This window comes from Mustela erminea, chromosome 19 (assembly GCF_009829155.1).
Source record: "Mustela erminea isolate mMusErm1 chromosome 19, mMusErm1.Pri, whole genome shotgun sequence".
Taxonomy (NCBI): domain Eukaryota; kingdom Metazoa; phylum Chordata; class Mammalia; order Carnivora; family Mustelidae; genus Mustela; species Mustela erminea.
In genome coordinates, this window is record NC_045632.1 from 42950971 (window position 1) to 42965502 (window position 14532).

At 51.2% G+C, this 14532-nt stretch overlaps 2 protein-coding genes across 8 annotated transcripts; one reads left to right on the forward strand and one right to left on the reverse strand.

Moving 5' to 3' along the window:
• Positions 1-38: 38 nt before the first annotated feature.
• Positions 39-6487, reverse strand: CENPT (centromere protein T). Of its 7 annotated transcripts, none has more exons than XM_032323577.1 (13): positions 6091-6487; positions 4465-4555; positions 4270-4357; positions 4072-4168; positions 3812-3948; positions 3652-3691; positions 3291-3439; positions 2459-2659; positions 1855-2163; positions 1497-1587; positions 538-714; positions 347-451; positions 39-269 (listed from the first exon to the last, which is right to left on the reverse strand). In XM_032323577.1, the coding sequence occupies exons 1-13, from the start codon at positions 6465-6467 to the stop codon at positions 146-148; spliced, it is 1986 nt and encodes a 661-aa protein (XP_032179468.1). In that variant the 5' UTR covers positions 6468-6487; the 3' UTR covers positions 39-145. The 7 variants fall into 7 exon arrangements, with proteins under 7 accessions (XP_032179468.1, XP_032179469.1, XP_032179470.1 ...); XM_032323578.1 differs by having other exon boundaries at positions 3652-3688; positions 6091-6482; XM_032323579.1 differs by having other exon boundaries at positions 2564-2659; positions 6091-6479.
• A 3643-nt stretch (positions 6488-10130) lies between these two features.
• THAP11 (THAP domain containing 11) lies at positions 10131-12228 on the forward strand. The gene has a single exon (XM_032323557.1). The coding sequence runs from the start codon at positions 10569-10571 to the stop codon at positions 11502-11504; it is 936 nt and encodes a 311-aa protein (XP_032179448.1). The 5' UTR covers positions 10131-10568; the 3' UTR covers positions 11505-12228.
• The last annotated feature ends 2304 nt before the right edge of the window (positions 12229-14532 follow it).

Below are 14532 nucleotides of genomic sequence, written 5' to 3' on the forward strand. Positions count from 1 at the left end.
TCTGGCTGGCCCTAGGATATATACCAAAACACAGCACATTCTGTTTGTGACACTTTATTGATGCTGGGGAGGTGGGGAGGAGATCTGGAAGAATAGGTGGACCAGTCCCCTAGGGGGGGACTGGACAGGTGTTGAGGCCTGGCAACTACTGCGCAGGGAAGACAGAGTTGCCACTGAATGCACAAGGGATGAGCAGCTGCCGGTACTCCAGGGGCAGATGCCGCTCCACAAGCACATGCAGGGAGACTTGGTCGTTGACCAGGCCCTGCCTGTAGCAGAGGGGGATAGAGATAGAATCAGGGCCAGCACTCCCACACCCAGCACCTCCCTGCTTCTGCCCACTTACCGTCGCATCAACAGTTCCAGGTCCTCTGGCCTCACAGTCTTGCGGCCAGCATGAGCAGAAAATACCTCCAGGTCATCACAAAGATGCTGGAAATACTTGTCCAGGCTGCCAAAAGGGTTGGGGTAAAAGACTCAACAGTCTATTGATGATCTGAGGGGCTCCTCTCCCCACCCTGCGTGTCCAGGACTCACCACTTCTCCACCATCTCAAGAGCCTTCTTCTCCATGGGCATCTTAGCATAGAAGCTAAAGAGTTTCACATAGTGGCTCAATCCAGTCTTGTGGGGATCTTGACGGGGCCTGGGGCCATGGGTTCGGGCCCTGGGGGGATGCCTGGTCGGTAGACGCTCCAGAGGCTCTGAAGATAAGCTGGGGGCAGGAGTGGATAGTTAGCTAAAATGCTGCCCAAAGTGGCCCCTAATCAAATACAAGTCTTTTCTTTTTTTCTTTAAGATTTAATTTATTTATTAGACAGAGAGAGATATCACAAGTAGGCAGAGAGGCAGGCGGAGAGATGGGGGGGGGAAGCAGGCTTCCCGCTGAGCAGAGAGCCCAATACAGAGCTTGATCCCAGGGCTCTGGGATCATGACCTGAGCCGAAGGCAGAAGCTTAACCCACTGAGCCACCCAGGTGTGCCTCAAAAACAAGTCTTACTAGCTCCTGTGAAGACTAGGGCCCATGTGCTCCTTGGCTAACCTGGACAAATAGCTCTAACTATCTGCTGGGGGGCAGTGGGGACCGAGGGCCACACAGAGGCCTGGTCTTTCCCTGTGGCCCTGATCCTCCAATCAGGACCCAGAGTCCCAGTCTAGACTCATAAGCTAGTACTTGCTCAGGCCTTTGCATGGACATTCTTTCCCCTCAGCCTGTTGCTGCCTATCCGATTCTGCTAATCATCCCCCAGGAAGCCTTCTCTGACTATATACTGACTTAGGCACTTCCCCTACCCAGCTTCCTCTAAGAACCTAGAAGCATGCACTAGGACAACACATGTACTCAGTGAGCCCCACCCAGCCCACCTCCGGGTGCTCTCTTGAGTGATCATCTGCATATCAACAGGAAGGGGGATAACTCTTTGGTGCTCAGTGCCAAGCTCAGAAGCCTGCCCCTTCCCAAGAGGTCCATGCAGTACAAGGTCATGGGATCTTACACTGTGGTGCTAGGCGGTGGGGCTGGCTCAAGAAACTGAGGTCGCCTGGCCTGAAGAAACTCAGTGGTGCTGGAGGCCAACTCTGGACTTGCTGTAGAGAAAGTGCAGGATTAGAGGGGGCTCAGGCTTGACTATCTCAACCCACTGTTAAGGCCCACAGGTTCCTTGTCCTGTTCCTCAAGAGCCCCATCTAGCTCTGGTCAGTCAAACAATGGGCCCCTCAGAGTGTCCCTGACCCAACACCACTTGTGCCCAGAAACAAAACCTAAGGGTACAACTCCTCAGATTAGAGACTGAACACAGCTAACCTGAACACAGTCAACCATTTACTCCCCTGTGCCTGCATTGGGCTCTTTACCTGTCCTGCCAGAGATGTCCTCATCTTCTGAAGATCCTTCTGGCTCCTTGGCCTCAAGAGCTTCTGTCATTTCTCCATGTCCCTTAGACTTTTCTGTCCTGACAGAACCTTGTGTTCCTGTTGAGCCCATCACTTCACTCACACTCAAACTTTCCTCCATCCTTTCCTCTGCCTCCTCGCCAACTCCATCCTGTAAGGGCTCTACTCCATCTTCTCCAGAGATAGCACTGCTATTGTTTGGAAGGCTCACAGCAAGGACATCAGTTTTCTTTGCCTTTCCTGCCAGAAGTTGAGCTGGTTTTCCAGGATCTGAATCAAGGGAGAGAATATAGTTTTGAGAAGCAGTAGCCCAAGGCTATAGCTCTGAGAAGAATAAGGGTAGTGCAATAAACCCAATCTAGCTCACTAAGGAAAAATGTCCAGAAGCAGACCCTGGGTACTTGTTTGGAGTATCTTGGTCCAAAACCAACTCTGCTCTGACATGTAAAAGGAACCAATACCCAGGGGACTCTGCAGGGCACACATACAGGCCTGAGGAGGGAAAAGCACCAGTGCCAGTTTTCATCCAAGGCTTATTTCTGGGCCATGTGCTCCACATACTCACTGTGGTTCTGCAGCCTAGACCCACTGCTCTGTGTCCTACGACTGACAGCCCTCTCAGAATTTTCCGCCTCAGTGTGAGAGAGAAAGGTCAGGGAGTGGTACACACTGGGAGAATGGCCAACCAAGGGCTGGGAGAAGGGCTGAGTGTCCTCCAACACGGTATCCGTTGGCAGGGTGGCAACAGGGGTTCTGAGGCTGTCACCTGGAAATGAAAGGCCAGTTGACACTGTTTTCCAGGCCCATTTGCTGCTAACCAGTCACCAGGGCCTGGGCAGCAGACCCCATGAGTGTGCCCCAGGTGCCCTTCCGAAAAAACTACCTAGACTTATCTCCTTCCACAGCTCTCTTTACTTACCTTCCTGCTTCTTCGTCTGGCATTCCCACCCTCCACAGCTTGTCTCACCAAAACTGCTCACCTATGCCTCTACACTTCTCACTCTACTAAGAACCCTCCTCTTAATCTATCTAGTGAACTTGACTTGTTTCCTGGAATCAGGCTGCCTGGTCAGTCCTGACTGGCCAGCTGCTCCTGAAACCTGACCGTTACCTATCTCCCAAGAAGCTCCAGCCACCACACCACACCTTTCCTACCCTCAGCCCTGTAGCTCCTCAGGAATATGGGATCCTAGAAGATACTGGGCCCAAGACTACTAAAGATGGCCCAAGTCCACTAAAACATGGACCTTGGAGAAAGAAAGCAGAAACTCCTCATAGATCTACTAGCAAGCTTGCTCACTGTCCTTGACCTGACAGAGAGAGGAGTAATCCTGGACTCAGCAGCACCTCCTTCAGGGGTGGGGGGGCGGTGTGGGAGAGGGAAATCTCAGTCTTACCTGGAGAAGCCAAGGCCAAAGAAGTATCTCGCAGATCCTGCAAAAATGCACCCACATCTACAGCTCGGCGGGTAGGAGGTCTGCGAGCCAAGCCAGGCCTCTGTACCGACTGTGGTTGGAGAGGTGAGGCAAAGGTCAAACTGAGGGAGCTGGTGGGAGGGATGAGGCACAAAAGAAAGTTAGGTATCTAAGGCCCAATTTTCAAGGGAATTCCCCCATCTGCCCTGGGGATCTCATCTCTTAGAACAGAGCCATGATGCCAGAAAGCTAAAACTTGCAGGGATCAGTATAGTCAGATTCCATCCCAATCAATACCTCCCTCTCCTAGCCTTTCCACCAACCCCAGGATAGGCAACAGCACCTGGTGAGGGAGGAGGCACTGGCATTCCCACGAGGCTCTGCTAGAGAATTTAAAAAGAAACCATGGTAAGTTACCAGGCTCACGAGAGCCCTCTCTCAGACCTCATCAGCCTCTCTAGAGGGCAAGAGAGGGTGGCCAAAGATGGTGTTCAGGGTCTTACCTTGGGAAAGAGGCAGTCCGTGGTCCATTTCTTGCTGAAACACTGACAATCTCAGCCTCTGCTTCCTCCTGCCAGGAGCCAGAAGACCTAGAGCCAGGGTTGTGGGGGGCTCAAGCTCAGGAAGTTGCAGCTCCAGGCTACAAGGATGGAACTTATCTCAGACAGGCCAGGAAGCCCAACACTGGCTTCTGGGGCCCTCAAGACACTCCCTTATCAGAGCTGCCCAACAGCCCAGTGCAAGGGAAGAATTCACTGTGCACCTGCCCCGACTGCTTTCCTGTCTAGAGGACCGGACCACTTGCGGTGTCGGCACTGGCTTCACCACAGATTTTGGCGTCATGATGGAAGATTCTGGGGCTGCAGAGACAGCAAGCAAAGGGCAGAGTTGGCAGGGCAGGCTGCACTGAATGAGGGATACCAAGGGACTGGTGTCCAACCCTGATCAGCAAGTTACTCACCAGTTAGAATTATGTTTTTCAGCAGAGTCCGGGGTGTCTGTTCCTCCAGGTTCCCACTGGTATGAACATGGGCCAATCTGCCAATAGACTGGGTAAAAGCACCAAGGGAGTCAGTCCGTTCCTTTGCCTTGAGATTCCCTCAAGCCCCCCGAAGGCAGCAAGAGCCCTGTAGTGGTCAGTGGGCTGGGCACTTACCCTAGCTCTATAGGAACTTCGCCTCACATTCATCTTTATTGGGGTGCTCAGCCTCCTGGAGGAAGGTGTTTCAAGTAGAGCTTTCTGGGCACTGTGTAAAGACCAATAGCTCTTAAGTTAAGTAGGGAGGGGGAACTAGGGGATGCAGAGATATGCTTTTATCAGGGATTTTGGCCTGAAGCCCTTTTCCCTCAAGGCCAGGGACCCAGAAACCACTTGCCCCTCTCACAGCCTCTGTTGCAAGCTCTGTGTCAACAATTCTGTGGATGAAGGGAACCTAAGGAATATGGGAAGAAAGAAGGACTATAATGATCCAGCCAGAGGCAGGGGCTGAGGAAAGCTTTACAGAACTGGCTCTGGTAGAAGTAACAAGAGGAGCACAACTCCTCTAAATAATTAATTGTTTATTAATTAATTAATTGATTGATTAATATTAATTAATTATTTTAATTCCTGGCATTAAAATAACAAGCCAAGAAGGATATTTAAATATTTGGAAACCTTTTAAATACTTGCCAGGGTTTCACAACAACTTCTACATTGGTCACTCCAGCCCTAGTCTTCGTTCCAGTCCCTCTCAGATTCCCAAGGCACAACTCCCACCTTATCACTTATAGGTCTAAAACCTACAGAGAGGGGTGCCTGGGTGGCTCAGTGGGTTAAAGCCACTGCCTTCGGCTCAGGTCATGATCCCAGGGTCCTGGGATTGAGCCCCGCATCTGGCTTTCTGGCTCCGTGGGGAGCCTGCTTCCCCCTCTCTCTCCACCTGCCTCTCTGCCTATGTCTGTGAAATAAATAATAAAAAAAAAAGTCTTTAAAAAAAAAAAAACCTACAGTGAATAGCGTCCCAGGGGCCTATAAAAGAACTGCACTGGAGTGCATGGGTGGTTCAGTGGGTTAAACCTCTACCTTCGGCTCCGGTCATGATCTCAGGTTCCTGGGATGGAGGCCCTCATCGGACTCTCTCCTCAGCGGGGAGACTGCTTCTCCCCTTCCCGCCCCTGCCTGCCTCTCTGCCTATCTGTGATCTGTCAAATAAATAAAATCTTTAAAACAAAACAAAACAAAAACAAAACTGCACTGCCCCAGTCTGGCAGATACAAATTTCCACACCCTCTGCACCAAGAGCTCACCATAGCCCTCATCCACTGATACTACCAGGAGGTCAGGCCAAATTCCCTGCTCTCTAGCAAAGCATCTTTCTATCTCCTGCCTCCAGAATTCTGCCCAGGCTGTGCTCTCTACCTCCTTTCCCATCTTCCAGCTGGGAGCTACAGGGAAAGGGAACTGAATGTGCAGGGAACGGTGGGGACCACAAACGAAGCAGTTCAGGGAAGACGCCTGGGAAGGTGTTGCCCAGAGAACAGGACAAAAGGCCAGATTCTGAGCGCCCAGAAGCAAAAATACCCAAAGAAGCGAGCAGAGTTGAGCTCTGTAGTCCTGAGAACTGTCAGCCTTGAGTCTCGCGGGTGGGGACAAAAACAGCTGACCTGAACCCGGTAAGCGGTGGACCCAGTTCTCAGAACCCTGGGCCCTGAGGCTCTCCGAGACTCCGTTTCCCTCTCCAAACAGGGTCTGCCCTGGATCCTGCTGAGGTCTGACCCCCTAATCCCTATGGCTGCTCACACGCTCGGGCAGCTCTCCGCCATACCCAATTCTAGCACTCCGGCGTCGCCGCGGGGTGTGCGTATCCGCAGTATCCAGCACGCGCCGCAAGAGCGTGCGCGTCGTAGGCTCGCTGTCGCGATTGTAGCGCTCCGCCATCGCTTCAGCCATCCGCCTCCCAACCGCTGAGGTAGCCGAAGCCGCCGCCTTCCCGCCGCAGCATTTAAGTCAACTCTCGCGAGGCTGCCGCACGGCCTCACGGGAGTTGCAGTTCTAACCCTACTGCTCAGAGGCGCGAGGAATGTGTTGCGATGGTTGTAACCTGGTTTTGGAGGCACTTTTACTTGGGAGTGCACCTGGACAAACGTGTCAACCCGTCGAAGCCTTGGTTTCTTCATCTGTAAGTTGAGTATGATACGCGCTTATAAGGGGATTGTAGTACTTAAGTGAAATATTTATTTTTAAGTGTTTACTTACTTAAGTAATCTCTACACCCAAGATGGGACTGGAACTCACCACCCCAAGATCAAGAGTCCTTTGCATTACAGACTGAGCCAGCCAGGAGCCCCTCAGTGATAAGATGTTTTTTGTTTTTTGTTTTTTGTTTTTTTTTTTTATTTTATTTGACAGAGAAGAAGAGACATCTAGAGAGGGAATACAAGTGGGGAGTGGGAGAGGGAGAAGCAGGCTTCCTGCTGAGCCAGGAGCCCGATGCGGGGCTTGATCCCAGGACCCTGGATCATGACCTGAGCTGAAGGCAGATGCTTAACAACTGAGCCACTCAGGCGCCCCAGTGATAGGATGTTTAACTCAATGTACGATATATAGTAAGCTCCATCCTCAGTAAGTAGCAGTCATTAGTATTAGAATGTCTTATTCCTAGCTCCCTCTGGAGTTGAGGCGGGATACCTAGCCCAGGAAAAAATTAATTTTACCCTCAATGTGACCTGGTCAGATTTGCAAATTTGCATTTGCATCTCTGCCTTTGAAGAGATCAGTCTGTGGGCCAAAGACTAGTGTGCTACTTGTCATCCAGCAGAAATGTTATGATCTCCAAACATGTGCAATTTGGAGATGAATTTTGGCTCTCAAAAGTTCTGGTAACGCTAAAGACTCTTACCATATTTTCACCAAGACAGCCTCCCCATCTTTTTAAAATTTTCATGGAAACTTAATTAGAACTTGAGTTCTGAGTCTCCCATGGAGTTATCCTTTTGCTCCTAGATCAGGTGCCTATGTGTTTTCATAACTGATTACATTTTATATTTGCTACTTGTTAAAAAAAAAAAATACTGGGTGCAGGAAGTGAGAGAGGGAGGAATGAGAGACTAGCAAGAACCAGACCATGTGGTGTCTCACAGGCTCTGGAAAGGAGTTTGGACATTATTCAAAATGCAATAAGCCATTGGAGGGATTTAAGCAGAGGAATCATATATATGGCATATCATATATATATATGGTTTATCACATATATATATGTCTATCCATATGAACAACAGATTTTGTAGAGAAGACAAGATTGGAAACAGGGAGGGATGTGACAAGGTTCTACCCATTCTCCTGAGGTGACAAGATTGAGGGTGGGTAGGGCCTTCAGGATGAGGAGAAAGCTATGCATTTTAGATGTTATAAGTGTAAAAGATTAAGTGTAGATTAGAGGTGATTTTATTTACTGGAAGGTAGAATTTTTTTTAAAGATTTTATTTACTTGAGAGAAAGAAAGCATGAGCTAGGTGAAGGGTGGAGGGAGAAGCAGATTCCACACTGAGCAGAGACCCTGATAGGGCACTCAATCCAGGGACTCAGGGTGACCTGAGGCAAAGGCAAATGCTTAACAAACTGAGCCACCCAAGTGCCCTGGAGGTAAAATTTTACTTAGCATAATCTTCACTGTATGTACATGAAGAAATGATATAAATTTGATCTCTCATTAATATTTTTTGAGTAAGGTAGGTTTTGAGACAGGTAGGAACAGAACTCTACTGGTAATAGTAGGACAATAAAAATACACAATAACAGATAACAATGATCTTTTGCTTAATTTTGTCTCTACTGCACACATTTTATAAACATTTAATCATATAACTAAGTGTGTATTCATGTTTTTATTGTTGTATATTCATCCAAATGAATGCACATCTTTCACCATGGACTGCATTCCTAAGTTTGAAGGGGTTCAAGCTGTGGACCTCAGCTGCAGAGACCAAGAGCAGTGGGATGTTTTCTTCTTATGGGTCTGTGAAGCCCTTGCCAATAACCACAGAGCACACTGACTGTAAACAGAAAACGCAATGGTGATGTTTGGATGTAGGGACCAAATAATTCACTTCCCATTGTCCTGTACTTTTCCAAAACATTTTAAGTTTGGGATCCTTTTATAATAAAGCACTTTAAAAAAAATAACAGTTAACTTGGGGTGTTGTATTTTTTTCTTTCATCAGCTTTTAAGTTGCCGGTCTTTGGCAGCTCTTCCTGCCCACGGGTCCTGTCCCTGTGCTTTAATAAACCACAATTTTGCACCAAAGATGTATCAAAAATTCTCTCTTGGTCATCGGCTCTGGATCTCACCCACCGAACCTCACCTATATTCTAGAACTTCATCAATTCCAGGGTCCTGGGATGGAGCCCCAAGCCAGGCTCTCTGCTCAGCGGGCGGGAAGCCTGCTTCTCCCTCTCCCTCTGCCTGTCTCTCTGCCTACTTGTGATCTCTCTCTGTCAAATAAATAAAATCTTAAAAAAATAATAAAATAAATTGCCGGTCTTTTTTGTTTTTATGTCGAATAAGTAGAAATAGTATACACTAGAGCGCCTGGGTGGCTCAGTTGGTTGGAGGACTGCCTTCGGCTCAGGTCACGATCCTGGAGTTCCAGGATTGAGTCCCACATCAGGCTCCCAGCTCCATGGGAAGTCTGCTTCTCCCTCTGACCTTCTCCTCGCTCATGTTCTCTCTCACTGTCTCTCTCTCAAATAAATAAATAAAATCTTAAAAAAAAAAAGGCTTCAATTTCATTCCCATGGTCTGTAATCAGGAGGGAAAAAATGAGAAGGGAGAGTCTGGAGAAAGGGTGAAGAAAGGCAAGAAGTAGGAGAAAGGGGGAACTCAGCAAAGGAGGACTAGCTTGTAGGTAAATCCCCAGAACAACTGCCTGGCCTTTCCGCTTCATTTTCCACAGCCTCTCTTGCCCTTTAGAACATTTTCTTCATACAAGTGGTGGGCTGGAGAGGTAGCTTATTACAATACAAATTCTGTCCATCCTCTGGTTCTTCAACAGCTCCCCGTCATCTGCAGAATTAAATCCCAAATCTTTTAATTTAGCCCAGTTTGGTATCTTTCAGCGCTTCAGCTACCCTGCCAGTCCTCTTCCAGGCTTTTTCTGGGGGCCTAACCTAGTTATTTCCTCAGGACCAGCTACTCCCCCCTCACTCAAGCTTTTCACCATTTTTTCTTCCTTGGCTTCCGCTTCCCATTTTCTTCTCTGTCCTATTCATCAGTTTGTAGCACTTATTTCTGTGATTAGACATCCATTCGGGTGCATTCACATCTATTAACCACAAGTCGGACCCTCATCCTTCTATGTAGTCAGGCCTGATCGGCTGCGCTCCTTCCTCCAGCAAGGTTCCCAACTCAGTGCACTGTACCCTCCACACAGTAGGCACATTCTGATGACTGTGTTTAGGCGAGTATGTGAGTCAATTCAAGCAGCAGCTGAATTAGACGAGTCCTCAACGCAGAGAAAGGGGCTCCTGAGGTCTTTCTGGGTACTGAAGCTCAGGTCCCCCACCCAATCCCTGTGGGAATGCCAACAATTCACAGCCCCCAGGATTGGGGAAGCGCTTCCGGCGGACACAAAACCTCACCCAAATCCTAGTCCCCCGTAACCCAACCTCTCCCTTAGGCGGCGCTCCAGGCCGCAGTCGCCGAGCTCAGCGCACGGCATTACGGGAGTTGTAGTTTCCGTAAGCAAACGCCCAAGGCGCTTGCGCACTACAGAGGCGCGCACCGCCCGACCTCCCTCCCCCGCATCAAGATTCTGGGTCCTTGTGAAGGGCGGTCCAGGCGACAGCGTTCCAACTGAATACGCCTCTATAGTCGGCCGGGGATAAGCCGGGTGGTAAGAATCTGTTCTGCGTGGGCCGTCACGGTGCCCTGGAAAGCGGCCGGAATAATCACGCCCCCGCTCCGGAAGTGAGCATCTTCTGGCGCGGTGCATTGTGGGGGGCGTAGTCCTCCTTCCCAGGCGGTCCTTCGCGGCGTCCCCGGGGCCGACTCCGGAGCGCAGGCGGGCGGCCGGGCGGGCGGCGCAGCGCGGGCCGGCGGGAAGCGTATTCTGGGCACGGGGCGCCGGGCCAGGCCGGCCGCGCCGGGCGGCAGTAGTGGGAGGCAGCCTAGGCCCCGCGCGGCGCCGCCCGTCGAGGGGCGGGCGGCGGCAGACCGACCGGGCCGTCGAAGGGCTCAGGAGGCCGGTGGGCCGGGCCGAGCCGGGCCGCGCGGCGCAGCCATGCCAGGCTTTACGTGCTGCGTGCCGGGCTGCTACAACAACTCGCACCGGGACAAGGCGCTGCACTTCTACACGTTTCCCAAGGACGCTGAACTGCGGCGCCTGTGGCTCAAGAATGTGTCCCGCGCTGGCGTCAGTGGGTGCTTCTCCACCTTCCAGCCCACCACGGGCCACCGACTCTGCAGCGTCCACTTCCAGGGCGGCCGCAAGACCTACACTGTGCGGGTCCCCACCATCTTCCCGCTGCGCGGCGTCAATGAGCGCAAAGTAGCGCGCAGACCCGCGGGGGCTGCAGCCGCCCGCCGCAGGCAGCAACAGCAGCAACAACAGCAGCAGCAGCAACAGCAGCAACAACAACAACAACAGCAGCAGCAGCAGCAGCAGCAGGCGTCGCCCTCAGCCTCCACTGCCCAGGCCTCCCAGCTGCAGCCGAACCTGGTGTCTGCCTCTGCTGCTGTGCTCCTCACCCTTCAGGCCGCTGTAGACAGCAGCCAGGCTCCGGGGTCCGTTCCCCCAGCGCCCACCACTCCCACCGGCGAAGACGTAAAACCCATCGACCTGACCGTGCAAGTGGAGTTCGCCGCTGCAGAGGGCGCAGCTGCCGCAGCCGCCGCGTCGGAGCTAGAGGCAGCTACGGCAGGGCTGGAGGCCGCAGAGTGCCCTATGGGCCCCCAGCTGGTGGTGGTGGGGGAAGAGGGTTTCCCTGATACTGGCTCCGACCACTCGTACTCCTTGTCGTCAGGCACCACGGAGGAGGAGCTCCTGCGCAAGCTTAATGAGCAGCGGGACATCCTGGCGCTGATGGAGGTGAAGATGAAAGAGATGAAAGGCAGCATCCGCCACCTGCGTCTCACCGAGGCCAAGCTACGAGAAGAACTCCGTGAGAAGGATCGGCTGCTTGCCATGGCTGTCATCCGAAAGAAGCACGGAATGTGAATGGGTCCGTCCCCCTTTGGCTTGCTGGGCTCCTGGACCCCTCTCAGCCTACAGGGACCTTAGGCCGCTGCTGTTGAACTCCCCTATACTCCTGGGGCACTGGTTGACAGTACTGAAGCTTAGGGCAGCTGGACTCTCTTGCTGGTTACCTGACACCCTCTCTTGTTTTCTCCTGAAGCAAGGTCCTGAAGTCTGGGATCTCAGACTCTGCACAGGTGACACCAGCAATTATGACTTTGTCCCCCACTCCCCACCTCACCTCCAGTTTATGTTGCAGGATCTGCTTAAGCAGAGGCTTCAGAACCACTGATCTTGAAAATTACCCACTCAGGATGCAGGTCGGATGCCCAAGACTATGGGTTTGGGAAGACAACTGCTTGAGGTTGGCCAGCATTGAGACAACTCTTCCGGGTGTAGTGATAAGAGATCCAAGTAACATCAGTTCTCCTTTTAGTGCTTTTCCTTCCCAGGTGCAGCCTGTGATTCCGATGGGGACTGGCAGATCTGTGCCTCTGCCTATAAGGACCTCCCTCCCTCCCCAGGAGGCCATCTACAAGGGGATATAGGTGACCTGCTGATGATCCAGCTTGCCAGGGACTTAGGTTTATCCTGTTATGTTTGCTACTGGTTACAAATTCTATTTTCTGTACAATTAGTCAGACTAAAGTTTTCACTGTGTTTGTTTGGCAAAACGAATTAAACAGAAAGTAAGGTTTTAATTTGAGTTTCGCCATTTTATTTTTATAAAGGCTCATTTCAGTATTCTTGAAAGGTGGGGAAATAGACCCTCTAAACAAGCCTCTACCTTAGGTCTCAAGGACCAGACTGATCCTAAGACTAGAAATGCTTCAATGACCATGTTTGTCCATAAAGGGACCGTGAGCACATGGACCCTGGCTCATAAGGTTCTCACAGAGTTCCTGGCCCAGCTTACTCGGAAAGTGCGCCGAACGGTCCCAGTTTGCTGTGGGTTAGGAGAAGGAGCAACTGAGAACTAAACCAAATTGTGACTGCTCACTTCTCTTGACAGTTTTGAATTCCTCATGAATTTTCAGCTGCGGTTGAATTTCACTCACCATTTTATCCCTGGTACAGTGGCACACATGGGCTTGCAGCTACTTAGTGAGGATCACAGCTGAAAGTAGCCATGCTTCCTGCACACATAAGAACTCTTGTATAGATACCTTGGCCTTGGTATGTTTTCGTTGTGGAAAAGTTGGGATTTGTGATCCCTTGATTCATTTCTTGTCTGTTTCTATGCTTTTTTTAAGATAAGGTAGGGGTGAGGTGACATTTTTTATCTCTAGGTCCAAATAATTTAGCTCAAAGTCAATGGGGGAAAGGCAAGCTTGTAAGTCTAGCCCTATTTACTATGGGTGTTCGGGCACAAATGGACACTTCCTGGGCTCCATAAAACATGACTCCCTTCTCTCTTTCTTTAGAAAAAGCCACTTCCCAGGGGGCTTTCTCTGTATCTGTGAACAGAAATAACAAATGTTTCTTTAGTCTCTGCTCTCCTCTTGGCCCCTTGGCACTGACTTGAGAAGTCTCTGGTGGGGAAGTGGGGTGGAGTATAGGTTGTACAGGTGCCTGATTGGGGAAGGAATTGGATCTCTGCCTTCCTAGCATTAGTTCTGGCTTATAGTAATGTGGTGGAAGCACAGCATTGCCCTTCCAGGCCAGCTGGGACTGAAGCCCTTTGTGAGCAGCCATTGAACCACTCTCCCACGTCCCCACTCTCCACTAGGAGTGAGGGCTTTCCCAGGCTCAGTCTATGCTGTTAAGCGTATCCTAGCTCCTGTTTGTTGAAGGCACACTATTTCTGCTTTGTCTCACTTGCACCTCTCAGCAGCACTCCTAGGACAGGTGAAGGCCAGGCTCTGGCCAAGACTCTTGGTGTCTGGAGGTTATTTGCATACAGTCTATCCGGAGTTTTCACTTCTAGGGTGTGGGGGAATGACAGAACAAGGAAGGTCCCAGATGGACCACCAGAGTTCTCACTGGCTAAGTAATAAGCATCGAATTAGGCTAAGTAGTGCAGACCTGGTCTTACCAACCATCCCCAGGAAGAGAATGTTGTGTGTGTATATTGGTGAAGGTGCAAAACTTACGGAAGAACAGGAATACTGAGATCTCTGGCCAGAAGGGAAAGCATGGAGCTGCCAGGATATTTCCCTTACCTGTGGTCCACCTGGGTTAGCTACAGAGCATTTCCCCAACAGGCCTGACTTAGACACAGGCCTTACTTCAAATGTTTGTAATGCCCAGGAAACGATGGAAATGGGATTATTGACAATCTGGTCGCTTAAGTCACGGGGAAAGTTTGGGAGAGCCAGTTCGTTTTTCTTGTTAATAAAAATGAAACTCTTAGCTGCCTTGCTTGCTGCAAAAACCAACAACAAACAAAAAACCCAACTTGGAATGTTTTGGGGAGACCAAGTGGTACAAGTGTAAGAGTAATCATGTCTCCAGCTGAGTCCGACTTGAGCATTTGCGTCTCCAGCCCAAAGGAAAGCTTCGACTGCTCGAAATCAGGTTTGGGCCTGGTAGGGCGCATGAATGCTGGGACAGCAGACACTACGGGTTCCGCCCTGGCTGACTTTAGAGCACCGCTCCGAAGAGTCGAAGGGCCAGAGGTGGGAGGGGTGGCTAGAGGACCAAATGGGAGGAGAGTTCCGGAGCGGAAACAGCGCAGGGGCCCCGGGAGGGGCGGCTGGGCCTGCTTGGGGCCAGGCGGGACTCCCACGGAGGCGGGGCCTGCTTCAAACCACGGCGCAACCTGGGCGGGGCCGGACCAGCTGGGACCTGGCGACAACTAAGCCCTGACCCCTGCCTGGCGCCAACCTCGGGTGTTCCAGAGGCTTCCGCTAGACCACAATTCTCAGGGGCTCGCCCTGGCAGCCTCCCTCCCCGGCTTAGCCTCACCTCCCGCTCTGCGGGCCGTGGCTGGTCCTCGGCGCATAGCACACCGGGAACTGTAGTTTTCTCCTGGCACACTTATGCCAGAAAGGAACTTCGGGGGACTGCG

Coding starts and splice junctions, on each gene's coding strand:
- CENPT (XM_032323577.1), bottom strand. CDS start 6,467: ATGAAGAAACCAAGGCTTCGACGGGTTGACACGTTTGTCCAGGTGCAC. Junction 1,588..1,854: donor GGACATCTCTGGCAGGACAG/GTAAAGAGCCCA, acceptor CTTTCTCTACAG/CAAGTCCAGAGTTGGCCTCC. Junction 270..346: donor CTGGAACTGTTGATGCGACG/GTAAGTGGGCAG, acceptor CCTCTGCTACAG/GCAGGGCCTGGTCAACGACC.
- THAP11 (XM_032323557.1), top strand. CDS start 10,569: ATGCCAGGCTTTACGTGCTGCGTGCCGGGCTGCTACAACAACTCGCAC.